The sequence below is a fragment of the Oryx dammah genome, unplaced genomic scaffold, assembly GCF_014754425.2.
Source record: "Oryx dammah isolate SB20612 unplaced genomic scaffold, SCBI_Odam_1.1 HiC_scaffold_29, whole genome shotgun sequence".
NCBI lineage: Eukaryota > Metazoa > Chordata > Mammalia > Artiodactyla > Bovidae > Oryx > Oryx dammah.
The window spans coordinates 106,148,016-106,171,522 of record NW_024070213.1 but is presented as its reverse complement, the minus strand read 5'-3'; the positions used below and the strand labels follow the sequence as shown (position 1 = coordinate 106,171,522).

Sequence of the window (23,507 nt, the reverse complement as noted above, 5' to 3'; positions counted from 1 at the left end):
TAAATTTAAGAGGGTACTCTGAAATAGCTAACTAACCAGAACTATAACTTATTTTATCGGACAACTAGAGTTTGGAAAAATAGGTAAGACATCGTCTAGTGAAATCATTTCATTTCACAGTAGAGAAAACTTTGCCACAGAGAGGTAAAATAACATTCCCAGGATTACAAAGCTACTATAAGGCAAAAGCTGGGCTAGGCAGTACTGTATGGTAATTTGGATTCTGACTATGCAGTTAGATTCCTGGGTTCAAATCTGCTGTTTATTGACTATGTGACCTTCAGAAAGTTATGTAGTCTCTCTGTTCCTTTTTTGTGTGTGTGTGAACTAGTGCAAGAATATAATGAAAATAGAAGGTACATAATTCATGCAGAGCACTTGGAACTGTTTTTAACATAGATTGTCTTAGCTATTATCATCATCTGCTTTCTAATTTACTGCTCTTTTTCATACATCATAGTGATTTTTTCCCCCCATGATCTTCTAATTCAATTTTAGTAAAGTTAGAAAAATAATCTGTGCTGGGATTTCCATCCAAGATAGTGCAATACCTCATACTTTGACGTAGCCTTTCTTTTCCAATTACATAGCAATGAGAGTTAATATGAAAAAAGAAGCAGCAGAGCATCAGTGCTGAGCTGAAAACTAAACTTTTCTGTGGACTAGAAAGGAGTAGAGTGGCAAAATAGCAAGGGTGGCTGAAGCCAAAGGCTTGCTACAGGCAGGTATTGGCAGGAGTAATAGGGACTCAGTGTTGCTTTGTCCTCCCTAGGGAGTCAGAGTTTGCTCAGTGATTGAGGATGGGCTGGGGTGTTAACACACCACTCAGAAGGTGGCTGATAATAATGACTTATAGCAGACATTGGTCCATGGGTCTGAATGAGACAAAGGACAGCCCAGCAATCAGAGACTAACCAAACTGCCCATCTGGTATCCTGGAATAGGATCTGTGACATCCCAAGTATCACTGTGGATTAATAATTCTGAACCATCATTATGGCATTAGATGTCACAAACCTATTGAACAGAGAAGGTGAGCGTAGGAGAGAGAGAGAGATACAAATGACAACACAGAACTTCTATTTTGAAAAGATTGTGGGAAATAAAATTCTAAATACATGAAGAACTCTAATGCTATTGAAATCAACACAACATGGATTCATTCCAGTTGACCTTATTTTTGTAGTATAGTCAAATCAAACTTGAAAATAAGTATTTTAAGGATAATCAGTCATAAACTAATAACTTTTATGTAAAATGATTAAACTTGGATATGAAACAATAGAAAACTACAGTGGATAGTGTAAACTAAATAAGTAAATGGACACAATGAAAGACTCTGTTAAAATTATAGGATATTACTGAGGAAATTACTCAGAATGCAAAACAGAGAGACAAAATAAAAAATCTGCAAGGACAGGTAAGAGACTTGGAGGGAAGAATCAGTTCTGTTTGAACAGAAGCCAAAATAACAGTATTAAAATGGTGGAGAGGTTTTTCAAAAGCTTATTTGCATTTTCTAGTAGGGAGAAAACAGAATGAAGGAAAAAGATGGAGATAACCACTGGGACATTGAAGTAAAAAATAACGATGTTCTGTTGTGTGAACTAGAAGTTGATGAGGCATTACTGAAATGATATATTTTATTTAACCTATGTTGGCACAAGTGAAGAGCAGTTTTCTCTTGTTTGGTAGTTTATGGACCTTGAAAGAAAATATTCATTTTAGTTTTCTTCTGCTTATACTTTATTACCAAAAATTCTTCACCATAATTTCGCTTTGGCTTTTTATCCATTACTATGCAGCTTCCTATGTATTTTGGAATAAAATTAATTTAACAACAATACCATTTTACTGGTTCCCTTATTGCTTAATTTTCAACTTCATTTGAGTGTTGAACTGTGCTTGATTTTATATAGAAATGAGGAGAGATGTATAGGTCTCATTCCCATTCATCTCTCTCCATTTTTTCCACTCTGGGTACTGTATATTGTCATTTGTTTATTCTTTTAGTGTTACACATTTGGAAGTAGGTTTATCTTCCCATGTGTTGCCATCATCAGAGTATCTCTCATATACTGAATTACTCTATACCTATCTAGGGCAGAACTATCCAGTAAAACCGGTATCTACAGCATAGTAACTACTAGCAACATGTCACTACTGGACTCTTGACAAAGGGTTACTACTGTGAAGAAATTGATTTTTTTAAATTTTTTTCAATTTTAACTACATTTTAAATAGCCAGAGATAGTTAGTAGCTACCATATTGTACAGTGCAGAGACAGGATGTGTATAATGAATATGAGTAAATTTTCTCTCCAGAGAGTACAAATAACTGTGAACATGGCTAATTTTCACTTTTATAAATTTTTAAATAAAAATATATTTTTGAATTTTTAAAATGGGGCATTCATCTGTTTGTGAAATTAATAAAATAGTGGCAAGGTCATTAATGAGAAATTTCACTGTTGGAAAATGTTCAGTTCAGTTCAGTCGCTCAGTCGTGTCCAACTCTTTGCGACCCCATGAATCACAACACACCAGGCCTCCCTGTCCATCGCCAACTTGCGGAGTTCACTCAAACTCATGTCCAAAATGTTAGTATTCCTTTTCTGCAAACCTAAAGAACTAAATCTCCTTTAAAAAATAAGAATACAACTCTTGCCCTTAGGCTTGAGTTTATCTTTAAATTATAATTTGTCTTTCCATTATAGATTTATACTAAGTAATAATTTGGTTTTAAAAATATAAAATTATGTAGTATGGTTTTGTTTATTGTGAGAAATTAGGAGTTAAATAATACTGGATTAAATATTTATTAAAAGATTTTAAATTGTTCTGTCAGTCATGTCTTATTCTTGAATTTTATCTTTATTTATAGTGTGTTTATTGGAGAAGGAAATGGCAACCCACTCCAGTGTTCTTGCCTGGAGAGTCCCAGGGACGGGGGAGCCTGCTGGGCTGCCGTCTATGGGGCTGCACAGAGTCGGACACGACTGAAGCGACTTAGCAGCAGCAGCAGCATAATGTGTTTATACTCAATATATAATTTGAAGTTGGTAATTGATAAAAATAGTAACTTTGGGGCAGTTTTAGGAATTTTAATACAAATATAGATAGCCTCTAGTGTATTTAGGGAGAAGAGATCATCTATGCTATTTGATGTTAGGTAAGAAATACTGGAGTAGCTTGCCATTCCCTTCTCCAAGGGATTCTTCCAACCCAGGACTTGAACCCAGGTCTCCTGCATTGCAACCAGACTCTTTACCATCTGAACCACCATGGAAGTCCCTAAATTACCAGTGAGCCCCAAATTTTACCTCTGCTTCTGGTAAATACTAAGGTGATTTTAATGAAAATGGAGGGAATTTTTCTGACTTGCAGAGAAGGCAAACACCACTTTTACTGTTGTTTGTTGAATATCATACCTTTCCATTTTGCTTATTAGTGCCGTTATGAAGATTGCCATCATGATAATACTAATGTATAATTAAAAGATAAAAAGACAATAGAATTATAATATAAAACTGTAATATTAAATAATAAGTTTAAAGATACATAAGGCTGAAATTTAAAGGAATCAATGCTATGCATGATTTTTTTTATTATTATAATCAATTAATTAAGTTAGTTGAAGTTTACTTGGCTAGGGGAAAAAAAGCCAAAAAATTAATTAAAAGTTAAAAAAATGATGGTAATATCAAGGTATTAGTTGCCCTTTGATTAGCAAAAGATTATTTTGTATTGTGTGATAACATTTTTAAATGACTGTATTTTACATTACATTTTCATTACTAAATACTGTTGAAATTCTAGTTCTTAAGTTTTGTATATCAACTAAACACATGATTATCTGGATTTGTAGAGCTTTTTGAAGAATCTGTGGCTTGATAGATGATAGAAATGTGGCCTCTAATGTCCATAAAGCACTTCCTTTTTGTTGTTCTTTGCCTATAGTATTAGACTCAGCCAAACGTATTCATTTTATAAATTTTAATACAAATTATCTAAATGCATATTATTCTTTTTTTCAGACATCAGACAGTTGGATATTTACTTCTGCTCTTAAAGAAAAATTTGAGACTAATAAATTCTGTTACACATGTTATTACAAAGAAAGAAGGTAGAAAAGTACAATATGCTCTAGAATATGACTACGCTTTCAGTGAAATACAAAAAATAACTCCTCTGTTGGTTAGTAAGAAACCATGCTTGAAACCTCCTAGAGTCATAAATGGCAAAAATACGACAGAAATCCTAGTATGGACATACACCTGTATGTGTTCTTTCTGTTCTTCAAATTTCCTGTAATATTATACAACAGCAAAATGATTCTGTAAAGTTAATCTAAATTGTGAAGCAAGTATCCATGAGCAGTCATTAAAGGTGTCTGTTTATAAGTATGGTTGGAAAGGAAAGGAAAGTGAAGTCACTCAGTCGTGTCCGACACTTTGTGACCCCATGGACTGTAGCCCACCAGGCTCCTCAGTCCATGGGCTTTTCCAGGCAAGAATACTGGAATGGATTGCCATTTCCTTCTTCAGGGGATCGTCCCAACCAAGGAATCGAACCCTGGTCTCCCGCATTGTAGGCAGATGCTTTACTGTCTGAGCTACCAGGGTTTGAGGCAGCCCCCAAACAGTGAATAGTAGATCTTTTCATTCAGTCTTTTTTGCTTCTACGATTCATCATGGATACCTGTGTTTTCCTTCTAATCCTGTCTTCTTGAATTTTACTTTGATTTAGCATCAGGTATTTTAAAGTTTGGGTTTGGCATTTGTTTATGTATTGGTTTTTCTTCTTCCAATGACATGCAAATATTTCTAAAAGGCTTTTCAAGGAAACGGGAGTTGTCAGTGGTGATAAATCCTGTTGCTCAGACTTCTCAGATAATCCGCCCACCTCCATCCCCCGCCGGGGCTGCCTGGGTTCAGGTCTCTCCACTTTGTGATGGTAATAGCCTCCCAAACCCGGGGGCCCTGGGCTCCTGCACTGACATTCTTTCCATCCTACCCACTCCTGCTGGTGGTGTCTTCCTAAACCAAAAATCTCACTGTGCCACTCTCCTGCTGAAAATCTTTCAGTTCAGTTCAGTTCAGTTCAGTTCAGTCACTCAGTCATGTCCAACTCTTAGCAACCCCATGAATTGCAGCATGCCAGGCCTCCCTGTCCATACCTAACTCCCGGCATTCACTCAAACTTATGTCCATTGAGTCGGCGATGCCATCCAGCCATCTCATCCTCTGTTGTCCCCTTCTTCTCCTGCCCCCAATCCCTCCCAGCATCACAGTCTTTTCCAATGAGTCAACTCTGCGCATGAGGTGGCCAAAGTATTGGAGTTTCAGCTTTAGCATCATTCCTTCCAATGAACACCCAGGACTGGTCTCCTTTAGGATGGACTGGTTGGATGTCCTTGCAGTCCAAGGGACTCTCAAGAGTCTTCTCCAACACCATAGTTCAAAAGCATCAATTCTTTGGCACTCAGCTTTCTTCACAGTCCAACTTTCACATCCATACATGACCACTGGAAAAACCATAGCCTTGACTAGATGGACCTTTGTTGGCAAAGTAATGTCTCTGCTTTTGAATATGCTATCTAGGTTGGTCATAACTTTCCTTCCAAGGAGTAAGCGTCTTTTACTTTCATGGCTCCAATCACCATCTGCAGTGATTTTGGAGCCCAGAAAAATAAAGTCTAACACTGTTTCCACTGTTTCCCGATCTATTTCCCATGACGTGATGGGACCAGATTTCATGATCTTCGTTTTCCGAATGTTGAGTTTTAAGCCAACTTTTTCACTTTCCTCTTTCACTTTCATCAAGAGGCTTTTTAGTTCTCTTCACTTTCTGCCATAAGGGTGGTGTCATCTGTATATCTGAGCTTATTGATATTTCTCCCAGCAATCTTGATTCCAGCTTGTGCTTCTTCCAGCCCAGCGTTTCTCATGATGTACTCTGCATATAAGTTAAATAAGCTGGGTGACAATATACAACCTTAATGTACTCCTTTTCCTATTTGGAACCAGTCTGTTGTTCCATGTCCAGTTCTGACTATTGCTTCCTGACCTACATATAGGTTTCTCAAGAGGCAGGTGAGGTGGTCTGGTATTCCCATCTCTCTCAGAATTTTCCACAGTTCATTGTGATCCACACAGTCAAAGGCTTTCGCATAGTCAATAAAGCAGAAATAGATGTTTTTCTGGAACTCCCTTGCTTTTTCAATGATCCAGCAGATGTTGGCAATTTGATCTCTGGTTCCTCTGCCTTTTCTAAAACCAGCTTGAACATCTGGAAGTTCACAGTCATGTATTGCTGAAGCCTGGCTTGGAGAATTTTGAGCATTACTTTACTAGCATGTGAGATGAGTGCAATTGTGCGGTACTTTGAGCATTCTTTGGCATTGCCTTTCTTTGGGATTGGAATGAAAACTGACCTTTTCCAGTCCTGTGGCCACTACTGAGTTTTCCAAATTTGAAGGCATATTGAGTGCAGCACTTTCACAGCATCATCTTTCAGGATTTGAAATAGCTCAACTGGAATTCCGTCACCTCCACTAGCTTTGTTCATAGTGATGCTTTCTAAGGCCCACTTGACTTCACATTCCAGGATGTCTGGCTCTAAGTGAATGATCACACCTCTCACCACCTTCAGGATGAAATCCAAATTCTTTATAAAGTTCTATAAGCTCCTTTGTGACAAGGCCCAGAACTGGCTCTCCAGATGCCTTCACTTGCTTCTCATTTACCCTAGAAACTTATACTATACTTAATCACAGAAGTTTAAAAAAATAGTTTTGATAGTTTGAATAAGATACAATTAAAATATGTTCATTTTTCAGTCATAAGATTATCAACAGTATGGCATTTATATCTTTATTTTGTCTTGTTTTTATATAATATCTAAAATTATAGATATATCAACCTTATTTTAAACTTTAAAACTTTAGTCTTTGTTATATTTTAGCCTACTTTAATAGCTTAATGTGTTACTGTTTATTTCTTCCTGCTATAACATTTCTGTCTGATGAGGTCATAAATGATAATCCAGATTTTAATGTCAAGCAAGTTATAAGTGAATACATATTTGATTACCTAAATTTTAGGTAATTTTAGGTAATATATTTGCTTGAATTGCAAATATATATGTAGTTTGCGTAAAGGTTAAGTATCTAAAAATCTCAGATATTTTGATTGGTATTGATATCATAAAGATGAATGAGCCTAAGGAGCTGTGAGAAATAAGCAAGAAGCAAGTAATTATAGAATGAGATATATGTTTGTGGCAGAGGCAGCATAGAGGCTCCATAGTTGTGGAGCATAGTGTGGGAATATATGAATCTTCATGAGATTTTTATGAAATAAGGGAATGATAAGTCTTCTGTGGCTATACTACATTGTACAGGATGGGTAGGCAGGTTTTTACATTTGATTTGTATTTATTTATGTTTTTATTTTAATGATAGTAAATTAGGTTTTCATACACACCTTCTTTGTTTTGACAGGCCACTGGGGCATTGAGAATGGGAGAAAAAATAATTTTTCTCTCAATGAACCACCGATGGTGTCAAGCCAATTCTGTTTTTTTCTGTTTCATCCTTTATACACTGTGGCATAGTGTTCCCTGCAAAGGATTGTTCATCTCTTAGTAATCATTTATTCCTTTTGATAAGAGCCTTTTTATCCTGGAAGGCCACAATGCCATTTCTTTTTAAATCACCTACCTTTCACCTACCTTTACTATATGTCCTTGAAATAGAAATATATGTTGTAGTCAGAGTAATGTTTATTGAAGGAACTCATGAGAAGGAGCAAGTGCGTCACATCTATGAACACATTTGTTGCCTTAGCTGATCATCTAGAGTATATTTTTGTGCATAGACTTAAATAGAATACAGCAATCAAATTTGGAGCTAAAATTAGCAGAGGTAATGTCAAGGAGGAAAAGATTTTTCATTTTTTGATAATTAGATGAATGTGACAGATATATTACAAACATCAACTCAGTTGCTTTTCTCAAAACTGAAAAGCTATAACTGTGAATTCTGCTTTTGAAGTGTTTCTCTCCAGTGCTGTGATATGTTTTTAGTTATACTGGGGCCAGTGCAGGGGTCTTAAGAGACATGGGCTCAAGCCCTGGGTCGTAAAGGTCCCCCTGGAAGGAGTGCATGGCAACCCACTCCAGTATTCTTACCTGGAGAACCCCATGGACAGAGGAACCTGGCGGGCTGCTGTCCACAGAGTCGCAAAGAGGCAGACACGACTGAAGTGGATTAGCGCCGCGTAGCATGCTGCATCCAAACAAACGATGCCTGCTCTCCGCAACCATTCTACAGTGTTTTCCTCTGAGAATTAATGTGATTAGATTCTACAGTGTTTAAAAGAAGGCAAAAATGGAAATTATTTCAGTTTATTTTCCAGGAATAATTTCAATTCACTCTCCCTCTCATACTCAGGTTCAAAACACTGTTTGTGGCTGGAGAACGATGTGATGTGGAGACGCTGGAATGGTCCAAAAAGGTCTTCAGAGTACCTGTGCTAGACCACTGGTGGCAAACTGGTGAGAATTTTCCAAACATGTCCATAAATATTGCAGAAACGCTGAGAAACACTGCAGGGATGGGAGGAAATTCTGAATTGTGACCATCAGGCACAAACTCAGCAATCAGGCGGTTCTGGCTTCAGTAGAAGTAAGCAATTATTTGATAACCCTTTTGTTAAAAAAATCTTCTTAAATTACATTGATACTATCATTCTCTTGACCTTGGATATAAAGCCCTGAGACCTCGTTTGCATTCTCATCCTCATTTCATGTATCTGGTGAGTCACTAAATCTCAGGTTTTCTTTGAATTCATCCTGCCTTCAGCGCTCCGATTGCCTTTGAGCTGCAGCAGCCACACTGTCATCTACCCTTGGTGAAATTATCGTCATCACTTGTCTCTGTTCTCTCTGCTTTTCTGTAATCTAGCTTTCCTATAACTGCTCCAAGAGTACTTTTTAAAAGCTGTTTCTTTTATAGAATTTCCTGTGCTTCTCTGGTCCTTTCTTAGGATTAAATCTCTTCTGCTTAGCACTCAACAAACAAATGTATTTTTCTCCAACACACTTATCATTATATGTGCAATTTATTTATTTACTTACTTGTTCTCTATTTTCCTCCCACTGAGTGATCCTTGGGAAACAACTTGTCATATTAAGTGGATAGAATAAAACTTTGGTAACTTCCTTTGAGGGATGATTGTGTACATATGTGCAAGTAAGTAGTTCATCTGGAATTTCTTTTCCCTGTCACTGAAGGTAGTGATTTTGCTGGCTTTGCCATTTGGCTCACTGAAAGTAGCTATGAGTTATGAGAGCCTTGTAGCCTTCATATGGATATATTTCAGTTCTGTCCTACTTAGTTCAACTAATTAGATCAACAGTTGTATATAAGTGTTTTCAGAATTTACATCTTCTGAACATTTTAGGCAGGGCATCAAATTTGAATTAAAATAATAAAATTTCTTAGTAAAAATTAGGTCTTTTCAAAATGACTCAGTCTGGAAGACTGAGAGACTAAATCTGAAGTTTGGTGTTTAATATTTTGGAACTCTTTGCTTCTGATAAATTAAAGTTTTTGTATTATCTTCTTGGATGTTGCTCTTTTGGAAAAATTGTGTTTTATGTATTCTTGTAATTTGAAATATAAAATGAATGATCAGAGAAGAATACACATTCTTTAAATAAGATGAAAATCAGAAAGAAAGGTTCTATTCTGTCTAATTTGATTTGCTAAGGAAGAAATTTCTTATCTAAATTCAGATTTGTAACTATTTGGGAAATAAAAAAGATAAGCTTGAATGTGGAGAAAACAATGCTCTGTGTAAAATACATATAGAAAACAAGTGAGGAATTACTGCTCTGTATGGAAGAGTCTCTATAGACTTGATGCATTGGCTATTCACCAGGAAAATTCCAACAGTTATTTTCCTGGGCATAAAGAGGGAAATATTTGATTACCTTTAAGACTGCTTTCCATGATGGTTTTCCTTTCCTGGTCAACATACAATTTGTTTCCAATATACAAGTGATCTTACACAGATACTTGCCGAAGAGTTCTGTCCCCGACCCCGGCTCCATTAAAGGTGACTATGCTGAAGACTGTTGAAGGAAACCAGTACGTTAATAAATAAAATTATGATTCCTTTACTTTCTCTTATTGATATTTGCACATAAGAGCCTGTGCAGATGTATGTAGTTAGTGAATCCAGGCTTACAGCAAGGCTCACTGAAGCCTGAGAAACAAGCATAAGAGGTCTCTGGTGAGTACTGAGTTCCATGTGAGTTTGCAGTTTTTCTTGAATGTATCATTCAGAGGGAATTAATCACCACATTATGTCAGTGTGCTGTCACCTTAATTAGCTGTTAATGGCTGCTCATTACTGTGGAAAACAGTGAATTTCTGCTAACAATAACTGATTCTTTCCATCCACCACATTTATTTTTACAGCATTTGATACTGCATCCAATTGAGTACACAAATACATACATAGGGATAGGTATGTAGGTGGGTAAGTATCTAGCTGCACTTTCCTGGTGGCTTAGATGGTAGGTAAAGAATCTGCCTGCATTAGCCTCCAATTAAAATAAATAAATGTAAAAAAAGACCAAGTTGGAAATGGTCCTAGAATGAAGGCTTACATATTTTGATTTTGAAAAAAAAAAAAAAAAAAGAATCTGCCTGCAATGCAGAAGATCGGGTTCAGTCCCTTGGTCAGGAAGGTCTTCTGAAGAAGGGAATGGCAGCCCACTCCAATATTCTTGCCTGGAGAATTCCATGGACAGAGGAGCCTGGCAGGCTACAGTCCATGGGGTTGCAAAGAGTCAGGCATGACTGAGCAACCTACACTTTCACGTTTGCTTTCAGATAACGTGGCTTTGATCATTATTAAAAAAAATTCATCCTAGGTGGTGCAGGTGTCTGCAACTAACAGAAAATTTAGTTAGAATCTTTATTCATTGGCATAAAAGAAATTAGCTCACTATTTTCAATGATATATGTTGTGGTAAATAATTGAGAAATGAAGTTTAGTGTTTGCGACTATTCACCTTTCTTAAGATATCAGATTACTAGGGGAAAAGGTAAACACTTTATGGGTTATTATTAACTCAGAAGGAAGAGAAGATTTGATATTTCTAGCTCGTTTGTGAGTTTCCTAATATTTTGCATATCAGATAAATGGTGTGTGCTTCTCCAAGAGGTATGTCAGTAAAAACCTGATAACATTTCGAGAAAGGTTAATCTTTCACCAAAGGAATATTTTTCTTTATTTAAAATTTCAAATTTTCTACAAGGTTGTTCTTACTTGTTATTGACTTGGAAATCGATATTATTTTATACAATCATACACTTTTATGAGCCTCAGATACAATGCATAATTTATGAATTTGCTCTCTGATTACATTAATATATGTATACAAATGAGCTGTTAAGAAACCGTGATGTATAATTTGGAATTAGTAAAGGGATATGTTAAGTAACTAAAACGTATGAGTGAAAATTGATTAGTTCCTGTGACTTGGGTGCTAAGAAGGCATTCTGCAGTCAATCCATTTATATTACAGCATTGTTTTTGTTGGCCTTCCCAGGTGGCGCTAGTGGTAAAGAATCTGCCTGCCCGTGCAGGAGATGTAAGGGATGCATGTTCGATCACTGGGTTGGGAAGGTCCGGTAGAGTAGGAAATGGCAACCCACTCCAGGATTGTTGCCTGGAAAAGTCCATGGACAGAGGAGCCTGGTGGGGTGCAGTCTGTGGAGTCAGAAAGAGTTGGACATGACTCAGCATCTCAGCAGCAGCAGCAATTTTTTTGTTACTCAAGTGAAATTTTTATTAGCAACAACAGATTTCTAGTGACTCTTTTGATCTGTTAATGTCAACACTCTCTGATGTCTGATTTAAATAACACCTAAGATTCTAAACTGCAAACTAATCTGTAAAAAATCCAAGAAAAGATCAACTCCTTGTAGGGGCATTTAATAAAGAATTGTCACTGTTCAACACCACTGAAGCATTAAACCCTTGTTTTGGATTGTAGTAATGTAAACATGAAATGCTTTCATGAAGGAAATTGGTCTTGCTAGTTTATATAGGAGAGTTGTATCTACATGATTCATAATTCTGGGTGATAGATGAATTGTCATTTACCCAGGTGCTTTATCTCACAGTAATTTATCCATAAAATGATTGAAAGCATCTGGATTATTGACTGAATTTTTCTTTTTCTTTTTTTTTTTACATGGATTTTGCGAAACAGAGGTGTTGCAGTCATAATCTGAGAAGGGGAGATTAAGAGATGTGATGATTGTTCCCTTAAGATATGATAATTTGTGCACAAAAATATAAACAGCCCGAACTTCATTATCCTCAGTTGTACAGTCACTAATAAAACACTGTACTGTTGCAGATCATTTTTTATCCTAAGATGAGCTTTTATAGTAATCAAACAGCACAAAGAAAGAACGCTCAATGAGTGCATTGTGTCTCCAGCAAGAATTTTTTTTTTCCTGACTTAAGATGACTATGAAGGACATGTTTTCCTTATGAGTGAATCCCCTAGTGTAAGCAACTAGCTACTAAAACCCCAAACATAGTAGGCCTTACTGCTTTTTGAAGTTTCCGCCTTCCTTTTCCCCTTGTTTCTTTCCTGCCTCCCCTTCTCGCCCCTCTTTCTTTCTTTCCTTCTTTCTCTCCTTCCTCCCTATTTGCTGTCAGATGTGGCTCGGTCACTTCCAGGCCTGGCCACGCGTGCTCAGCCACTTCGGTCACGGCAAAGAATCGGACACGACTGAGGTGCCGGAGCACGTGTGCCACTGACTTGGAAAGAATTGTAACAAAAAAGTTGGGCATCCTGCTAGGTTATGTTATTTAATTTTAAGCAGAAATACTGTATTCTTTCATTTGTTATCAGTCAGTCAAAGGTATTGACTGTAAAGGTAGAATACTTGAGTTCCACAGTCACTTTTATCAGAGGCAGCTTGGTGAAGGGCTTAGATCAAAAGAATCCATGATTCTTTCCACCTGCTAGCAGAACAAATCTCTGTGGTTTCCATCAGAAGATACAAAGTTTCTGCCGGAAGTGTTTTAAGTGATGGCCGGGTAGTGATGAAGTAATTGAAATGAGGTAATGCCCACCAGCTTGAGTAGCACTGGGTGATTCTGTTGTTTGTTTTGTTTCCATCGCTTTAATGGAGGAGTAAACTTCTTCCTAGAATTTTTAAACCCTTTAGGAGGGATTTCAGTGAGAAAATGGTAGTCTCCTAATGGATTGAGACATTGGTGGCGATTGAAGTTATTGATCTTACTTAAGCTGCCTTAAGCCATCTTTGCTGAGTTCTTATATTTTAAAGTAATCACAGTGTTTCTCTCCCTGTTTGAACTGCTGCAGTTTTAATTGCAATTGCTACTTCTGAAGTAAATATATTCTTTATATAGCCTAAATCCTCCTCCTTTGAGGAGGAATCTGATAATTCTAGATTTTATTAAAGTAGACCCACAGGCTCCAGCAAACTTTAATCAAGCTGGCTCTTAAATCAAAATCATTGATCCTAAAGGCACATACATCCTAATACCATATTATTAAAATATGTCAAGGCTGCCTGATCCAGTAATCCTTATTTATGTAGTATTCAGTAGGATATACTTCCTGAGGGCCACGAAGATTGGTTATGTTGACCAGATTCAGTTGTTATCATTAGGTGTATCTGGAGAATATCCATTAGCCCAGGAGTTTTTAAAGACAGCAATCCTTTTTATTTGCAAGAATCAAAACCACAAAATGGAGTAGTTCATTGTAGTTTAACAACAGTTATCCTAAAGAGAGAGCTCTTTATGATACAGACTCGAATGTAGTACTGTCTCCTTCCTCCTTGGTAGACGCATTGTGACTTGATACTTGATAGGCAGAATGTCAGAGTTTGTTGTGCTTTTTTTCTTTTTTCTGAATTATCCTCTTCCTTTGTTACGTTTGTGTTTTCACACATTCCACCTTCAGGCATCTGAATTGATGAACTTGTTGCAGAGGAATTTCGATCTGTCAGTGTGTAGCCCTGAGTCTAGTCTGTGATAGGGGATTTTCTTCATCCCTGGAAGTCTACACTGGGGATTCTATGAGTTTGGTTATCGTGCCTTTGAAAAAGCCGTGTTACAACTATGTGCTGGACATGTGACTTTCTTCCATCTTAATATACCTAGCTTGGCCCCATGCAAAATCCTGTATATTTTCCTTCAAAATGGCTTCCTAGGGCTAAGGGATAAAAAGCTCTGTATGGCTAACAGTACAGCGAGGAAAAGTATCTTCCTGGTAATTTGATCTTGATGACACTATCTTTAATTATTCAAAAATCTGTTTTCTGTGGTTTGGGTGCCTATAGTCACTGGCAAACATTCCTTTTGTTGCAGATCTTGAAGTAAAAAATTTCTATATACAGCCAAATGCTGCCTTCCTAGTTTTTAATACTTGTAAACTGTCATCCCCTGCTTTCTGGGTTTTTCCTTAATATTTTCTGAGCCCATCAAATTTGGGCTGTGGTTGTAGGGTTTGGTTAAAGTATAGGCCTACATTTTTAAAGACAGTGGATTGCACTAGACTTTTGAAATGCACGTGATGGAACTCAGAGAGCTGGGTCAGACTGAACAGACAGGGCCACTGCCCCATGAACTGGTTTGTCCAGAATATACGCTATGATACAGTGTGAAGAGTCTTTAGTCATATGAATGAATCAGTACTGTCTGATGCAGTTGTGTTTTTCTCAACATAACCATTGAAAATAAATTTATCTCTTTTTTTATTCATTCATGGGAAAGAAATTGTAGATAGTTTGGCATGAGAAGTTGTGATCGGGAAGAACCGTCATATAGACACAGAGTCATCTTGGCAACATTCAGCTAGTGATCCTGTGATAGTGTTCATCTGGTGAGAGGGGAAAAATTTGTCTTGATGTCTTCTTTGTTGCCTGGCAACCGGATTTTTTCTCATTTAGAGCAAGACTTCATTAGTCTAAAGTAGATAATTTTTACTGATAATTTGAGAAAACGAGCTTAAAGGTAAGCTACATGAATTTGGTTTGTGGAAGGAATAATCTTTTGTCAAATGTTAGACAGGCATGATGAGGCTTTCTCTTTTTGAAATGAGTAACTGTTTACAGATTGTTAATCCACCTGAAAATGAATATCCCAAGTCAAATAGCAGCCACTGAATCAGACATTTTCATCTCAATAGCATTATAATGTGGGAAGAACTCCATGTTGTCATTTTTTCAGGTATGATTACTAAACATGAAGCTGTTCAGATATGTATACTTGCTTTTTAGAATCTCTGTTTATGCCCATTATTATATCAATGATAATCTTTTTGGATCATTTTAAAAGTCTTTGGTGTATTTGTTACAATATTGTTTCTGTGTGTTTTTTTGTTTGTTTGCTTTGTTTTTAATTTTGGCCATGAGGCATGTGGAATATTAACTCCCTGACAGGGAATCAAACCCATACTCTCTTTATTCGAAGTCTTAACCACTAGACTGCCAGGGAAGTCCCTTAGTAACTAAACACTGAGAAATTAAGAATGTAAAATTGATTTGGTCTTAGAAATATCATCTATTTTAATTGTCCTACCCTTGGCAAGAATCACATTTAATCCATTATAGAAGAGTGAAAATATGTAATGATTTTGTAGATCTTTATAAGGAAAAGAGTTCCTCAACCCTGTCTGGAAATTTGATTTTCCCCTCTTGCATGTAATTCTCTGCACTGTGGGCCCATTGGCCCCATGAAGTAGTAGTTCACAGTTCCTCTTTTGTTGTCAGTTCTAATTAGAAAACAAAAAGTGGCTATTCTCTTGAACAAGCAACATGGGTAGTAAAAAGTGACACCGAATCCCAATAAGACTGTTGCAATCCTGGTTGAGCAACTCACTGTGTAACCACTGGCAAGTCCTTAATCTCTAGCGCACGTCTGTTTGCTCAAAGGTTTGTAGAAATCCTGAAATGAAGTGAAATATGTATGAACAATGCAGCAAGTTCCTGGCTTATACTAACACTCAATGAACGTTTTTCTTTTCCTTTCATTTCTATGAATAATAACCTTTCATGAATATAAAGGCCATCTTTTAGCATTCTGGTCTGTAGGTAGTTCAGACCCAAGAAAACTTAGAACATAAGAGCTTAATTCATAAAAGAAAATATTAATCATAGAGCATTTAATTTCTTAGAGTCAACTAGTTAAGATTAGGACCAGAGTCTCATTGTTCTGTGTTGATTAGAGCCCGTTCTTCATATGTTTTATCTTATGCTTTCATTAATTCAGCCATTTCTTATCTAATTCAGCTGCAGGTTATTTATGAAAGTCTCTAAGGTGAGAGGCAGCTTGCTGGTAAGAGAGTAGGATAAGACCAGTGTCTCACAGCTTGAATTAATGGTCTACTCCCAGGACCAAAAGTTAGACTGCTTTGAATTAAGTATTTTAAACTGTGATCGTCCTATCTCATGAACACAAAAGATTAAATTGATTTTCTTTCACTGTGGTACATCTCACTGTTTCTGCTTTCTTTCTGCTACCACCATTCAAGTTATTCATAGCTCACAATATAGATTTAGAGGCGTAGAGAATGGTTTCTTTACAAATTGCTTCTGTGCCCACCATGATGCTGTGATTAATATGACTCAAGGGCCCTGGGCCACTGAATTGATTTATTTCCAGGACTTTAACTCTCTGCATGGGCCACCAACTTCTTAAAATCCATATTGCTTAAATGTAGTGTTTCTAGAGCCTCAGTGGGAGCACAGTGGGAGACTTCCAGATATAGCAGGAGCTCTTATTTATAGATCTAAACCTGCATAACGTTCTTCCTCTTAGCCCTCACTCATATCTGCTCTTCTTTCTATGTTGTCTTTCATCTGTAAACCAAAACCCTGGAGCTTGTCCTGGATTTCTCCCTCTTTTCCTGTCTCTGTATCCAAACCGTCATCAAGGCCTTTTAATGCTCAGTGTAAGTCCAAGTTGATCTCGCCGTCTACTACCGCTGCCTCAGACCACCACCATCTGATTGATTTCTTGCTCTGGGTTGGGATTCTCATTTTAGTGCTCCAGTTTGCAATTGAAGAGCTTTTTCTAAAATGCAGTTCTGAACAAATCCCTGAGTCCCCCAGTGTTCCCAGAATAATAGCCAAACTTCTTAACGTGGCACAGAAGGCACTTAGTGGTCCTCCTTTGCCCCCTTCTCTCATTTGGTCCTTATTATCTCTCTTCTTCTCACACTCGACCCCCCACCCCCAACCCCCACAAAGTTTGCTCTGCTAAATAGCTTGAAGTCAGTCCCCTGGTGGTTGGTCTAACTTCTCAACTTTGCACATCCTTCTATTTCTGTTAGGCATGTCTTTCCGCCTTTAACACTCCTTTTCCCCCAAAAGAAATGCTTTAAGTAACTCTGATATATTTAATAAATATTTATTGAAGGACTGACCTTTGAATATCATTCTAAGAATGAGAAAAAGATTGCAGCAGAATCATAACAGTAATATACAGCTTTTTTTTTTTTTTTTTTCCCTTCCTTGCTTACCTGAGTCTTCTCTTTGTCTTGCTCCCTTATCCATTTTGGGATTGTATTGTGTGGTTTGCTGCTTATTTTTTTAAGAACCCTGATCTTAATATTGGGAGCCCGAGCCTAAATTATGTAAGTATGTATTTACTAGTCAGAAAACATTTCCCAAGCACAAAATGTCAGGGATTACACTTTGGTCCTACTGATACAAATGATTCTCAAAGCATCCAAGAAGCATCTGATTTCAGCTGCAGCCTAGGAGAGTGTTTTCATATAATTACGTGCACAATTATTTTCTGAAAGATTTTGTCACAGTTATAATGGCAAGTGTTCCAAGTATCTATTGTTGTATAAAAAATACTTAAAACCTAGTGGCTTAAAACAGCCACCCTAATTCATGATTTTATGGATCAAAGATATGAATTGAGCTCAATTAGGGATTTTGTATGATTGATTGAGACAACCAAGAGAAAATTGTGTGATGAATGAGCTGGTCCAGAGGGTCCAACATGGCTTCTCACTCATGCCTGGGATAGGCTGGAAGACTGGACTCAGTTAGGACTGTTGTCTGGAAAGCTTGCAAGTGGCATTTTTAGCTTGGAGGCATTGGAGTAGCAGACCGTCTTACATGGCACTTCACTCTTGAGACAATATTCTGAATTTCTTAAGGTCTGTGCTTAGAAACTGACAAAGCATCACTTTCACTCTTTTCTGTTACTCAGTGTCATCAAAAGCCCAAAGTAAATTGCATCCACCTTGAATCCACCACCATGGAGAGATTTCAGAGTTGTAGATGTAGCCTCAGGACTCTTCAGTGTAATTTCCCCTTTGTTCATCATTCATAAGTGGTGTTCAGAGATTCTGTTAATACTTGAATGTGTACCTTGCCAAAATATATGTTTTTCCCTAATGGATAATATTTATCAAAAACTTAAATCATAGTATGCATTGTTTTACAACTTTTATCTAAACAGTGTTTGGTGAGAATTATTTCCTATCACTAGACATTTTCCTATGGTATTTGAATGATTTTGCATTACTGCTTAATATGGAACAATTCCTATTTTTTGGATAATCTTTTAAACTCTAATATAAACATTTACATATGATAAACATCCTTGGTGCTTAATGTTTGTGAGCTCTTTCAAGTATTTCCTTGTGTATATCCCATAAAGTGGAACCGCTGCATTAAAGGCTAGGATCAGTTTTTAAGAGTTTGTATAAGAATTGCCGTTTTTAAGGCTTTTTTATAAGAATTGCCATATTGCCTCTCAGAAATGCTGCGTGGACGGAGGAGCCTGGTGGGCTACAGTCCATGGGGTCACAAAGAATCAGACATGACTGAAGCACGCATGAATTGGTGACAGTGGTAAAAAATTTGCCTGCCAGTGAAGGAGAGGCAGGAAATGTGGGTTCCATCTCCAGTCAGGAAGCTCCCCTGGAGGAGGAAATGGCAACCCACTGCAGTATTCTTGCCTGGACAATCCCGTGGCCAAGGAGCCTGGTGGGCTGCAGTCCCTGAGGTCACAGAGTTGGACATGACTGAGCATGCACACACGCACAACTCTTACATAACAAAAATGACTGTCTTTGTCTTGTCTGGGCAGTCTGCTTCCTGTCTACCACCTAACCGGGCTCTAGTCTTTTTGTCAGTTTCTTGAATTGCTTCTTGATGTTCAGGCAGCCGCAGGAATCTCTATCATTAACCAACCATCCTAAAACAGCTCCCATCTGTCCATTTTGTCCCATATATCTCTCTCAAAACCCCAGATAGAATGAACCTGATTGTAAAACCCGTATGATGCTCAAATATTTAATTAAATTCGATTTGCATTGTTGCTGTTGTTCAGTTGCTAAATCATGTCTGACTTTTTGCAACACATGGACTGTAGCCTGCCAGGCTCCTCTGTCCTCTACTATCTCCCAGAATTTGCTTAAATTCATATCCCTTGATTCGGTGATGCTTTCTAACCATTTCATCCTCTGCCATCCCCTTCTCCTTTTGCCTTCAGTCTTTCCCAGCTTGCATTGCTATGATTCATTAACTTCTTTGTTTGAAAGTCTTCATTAGCTTGCAACATTCAGTTCAGTTCAGTTCAGTCACATAGTCATGTCTGATTCTTTGTGACCCCATTGACTGGAGCTTGTCAGGCTTCCCTGTCCATCACCAACTCCCGGAGCTTACTCAAACATACATCCATTGAGTAGGTGATGCCATCTAACCATCTCATCTTTTGTCATCCCCATCTCCTCTTGCCTTCAACCTTTCCCAGCATCAGGGTCTTTGCTAATGAGTCAGTTCTTCAATCAGGTGACCAAAGTATTGGAGCTTCAGCTTCAGCATCAGTCCTTCCAATTAATATTCAGGACTGATTTTGTTTAGGATACACTGGTTGGATCTCCTTGCAGTCCAAGGGACTCTCGAGTCTTCTCCAACACCACAGTTCAAAAGCATCATTTCTTCAGAGCTCGGCTTTCTTTATGGCCCAACTCTCACATCCATACATGACTGGAAAAACCATAGCTTCAGCTATATGGACATTTGTTAAAAACTAATGTCTCTGCTTTTTCATATGCTCTCTAGTTTGGTCATAGCTTTTCTTCCAAGGAGCAAATGTCTTTTAATTTCATGGCTGCAGCCACCATCTGAAGAGATTTTGGAGCCAAGAAAATCAAGTCTGTCACTGTTTCCATTGCTTTCCCATCTATTTGCTATAAAGTGATGGGACCAGATGCCATTATCTTAGTTTCTTGAATGTTGAGTTTTTAAGCCAGAGTTTTCACTCTCCTCTTTCACCTTCATCAAGAGGCTCTGTACTTCCTCTTCACTTTTTGCCATAAGGGTGATATCATCTGTATATCTGAGATGGCAGCATTACTCAGACTAAAAATTCAAGGTCTTATGTTAGTTTTCTGTGATTGTGGTTTTCATTCTGTCTGCCCTCTGATGGAGAAGGATAAAAGGCTTAAGGAAGCTTCCTGATGGGAGAGACTGACTGAGGGGGAAGCTGGGTCTTCTTCTGATGGGCGGGGCCATACTCACGCTGCTGCACTCAGTGCCCCCAGCCCTGCTGCAGGACACCGTTGACCCCCGCCTCCACTGGAGACTCCTGGACACTCAGGGAAAGTCTGGGTCAGTCTTTTGTGGGGTCACTGCCCCTTTCTCCTGGGTCCTGGTGCACAGAAGGCTCTGTTTGTGCCCTCCAAGAGTCTGTTTCCCCAGTCCTGTGTAAGTTCTGGCAGCTGTATGGTGGGGTTAATGGCGACCTCCTCCAAGAGGGCTTATGCCATACCCAGGTCCACTACACCCAGAGCCCCTGCCCTGCAGCTGTCCACTGCTGACCCGTACCTCCTCAGGAGACAACCAAACACAGTTCTGGCTCAGTCTCTGGGGTCCTTGGGTCCTGGTGTGCACAAGGTTTGTTTGAACCCTCTGAGCGTCTGGCAGGTAAGGGGTTTGATTCTAAATGTGATTTCACCCCTCCTACCATCTTGCTGGGGCTTCTCCTTTGCCCTTGGATGTGGGGTATCTCTTTTTGGTGAGATCCAACATTTTCCAGTCGACAGTTGTTCAGCAGCAAGTTGTAGTTTTGGAGTTCCCGTGGGAGATGAGTGCATGTCCTTCTACTCTGCCATCTTATGCCACAAATGTCCCCTTGGTATCTCTAATTTTCTTGAAGAGATCTCTAGTCTTTCCTATTCTATTGTTTTCCTCTATTTCTTTGCATTGATCACTAAGGAAGGCTTTCTTATCTCTCCTTGCTATTCTTTGGAACTCTGCATTCAAATGGGTATATCTTTCCTTTTCTCCTTTGCCTTTAGCTTTTCTTCTTTTCTCAGCTGTTTGAAGTGTGGTGTTGGAGAGGACTCTTGAGAGTCCCTTGGACTGCAAGGAGATCTAACCAGTCAATCCTAAAGGTAATCAACTATCAATATTCATTGGAAGGACTGATGTTGAAGGTGAAACTCCAATGCTTTGGCTACCTGATGTGAAGAACTGACTCTTGAAAAGACCCTGATACTGGGAAAGATTGAAGGCAGGAGCAGAAGGGGACAACAGAGGATGAGATGGTTGGATGGCATCACTGACTCAATGGACATGAGTTTGAGTAAGCTCTGGGAGTTGGAGATGAACAGGGAAGCCTGGCGTGCTGTAGTCCATGGGGTCACAAAGAGTCCAACACGACTGAGTGACCGAACTGATGAGAACTTTGAAGTAGTTTTACTGCCTCTTCACTGTCTCTCTTACCTTATTTCCTGCTAATACTTTCCTCATTTTTTCTGCTTCAATCACGTTGACTGCCTCACTATTCCTCAAGTACTCTAGGAATACATCTACCTCCGGGACCTTTGCACTTGCAGTTCCTTCTTCCTGGACTCTCTGTCCCTAGATCCAAGGCACGTGTCCTCTCTTCTTTCAGGTCTTCACTCAAAGGTCACTTCTCTGGGAGTTTATTTTCTGGCTACCCAGTTTAAAATTGCAGTCTCTTCCCATCACATCTCATCTCATATCCTGTCTATCCTGTCTTTATTTTCTTAGTAATTTTCTCTTTTTAACATGCTGTATATTGTACTTCTATCTGTTATTATTGTTTGTTTCCCCAAATAAACTATGAACTCCATAAATATAGAGGTTTTGGTCACTCTTGTTTATTACTCTATCCCCAGTTCTAATGACAGTACCTAGCTCATAATAGCTGCTCAATAAATATTTGCTAGTAAGTGATATGTACCCCCGTTACTTCAGTTTGCAAATATGAGAGACTGGACTCACTCCCTGTCAGAAAGGATTTTCTTCCTCTGCTGTTATGTAGTCTGGATGAGCTCTCTTTTCTTCTCATCGTCTGTGTTCTGTGTGAGAGCCTTCCAAGTAGTACACTTGTCTGTTCCATTCTGCTCTTCCTCTGAAAGAACTATGAGGACTAGGGTAATGGTTTAAATTTTCTATGTTAGGTTTCAATTCTTTAAATCTGTTAAAATAATATTTCCTTTTCTATCAGCTTATAGTTGGATTCAATGCAATAATACAAGCAAAAAGCACTTATACATGGCACACAGCATAATTCATATCAGAAAATTATGTTTACTTGTTCTCTTTCCTTTTCCTACTTTAGAGTTAGAGGTTTTAAGGAAACTTCATGGGGGTAATAGCTTACTGATGCAATAAGGTGCAGTGAGGCAGTAAAAATACTGAAGTAATAGTGAAGTGTCTATATTAGCTTCTAAGGCAGTATGGATATAAACACACCCAGATGACTTACTCTTCACAACTTTCGATTTCCACCCATCTTCTTCCTGGTTGTTTCTTATCTAAAGAAATTGTGCTGGTGAGTTGCTGAGCATTGTACCTTTCTAAGGTTGATGTCTTTGGAAAGAGTTCTCCAAATGAAGTGTCCAGTTGTTTTCTTCAAAGAGAATGTTGTGGTTTCTTTCTTGTAGCTATTTCCCAGTCCACATGTTACATCTGGATTTCCTGCCAGCTTAGATTATTGCGAGCCAGTTAATTACAGCCTGTGCAATAAGAAGCAGATGTGTTTAGCACATCTTTGAAATGGGGCTTTGGGAGTCCTTTGGAGTTTAAGGACTGCAGCATTCCTGGGGGCTTTCCCCAGCTGGAAGCCTATTCTGTATATGGACCCACTGGGCAGCCAGGGTGGTTATACAGTCAGTGGGTGTGCAGGAATGTGTGAGCACGCACCTGTGTGCCTCCAATGATGCTGAATCAGTTCTTGGGTCTCAGGACGCTCAGAAGTATAAAGAGAGAAAGCAAAGTCTCTAACAACCAGTCTTTGTTGGGCCTTTTGCGTCCCATTTTCATCCTGACTGTGGCTCCTTATTAGACTTCGATTCCTAGGATCTGTCATTTTGTCTGTGCCCTTTGTATGTCACTACACACAGTTCTTTTTAATCCCCAAAATGAATATCCAGATAAA

General features: G+C 38.3%; 1 protein-coding gene and 1 long non-coding RNA gene across 2 annotated transcripts in view; both read left to right on the top strand.

Moving 5' to 3' along the window:
* ACSS3 (acyl-CoA synthetase short chain family member 3) overlaps window positions 1-23,507 on the top strand; it is a 168,225-nt gene that overhangs the window by 103,477 nt on the left and 41,241 nt on the right. The window contains exon 9 of the mRNA XM_040234490.1: window positions 8,456-8,559. Within this exon, the coding sequence (XP_040090424.1) occupies window positions 8,456-8,559 (104 nt within the window). The remainder of the gene's footprint in view (window positions 1-8,455; window positions 8,560-23,507) is intronic.
* On the top strand, window positions 10,817-22,701 carry LOC120858437. The gene is made up of 3 exons (XR_005719865.1): window positions 10,817-10,911; window positions 17,912-17,919; window positions 22,691-22,701. It is a non-coding gene; the product is annotated as an uncharacterized LOC120858437 (long non-coding RNA).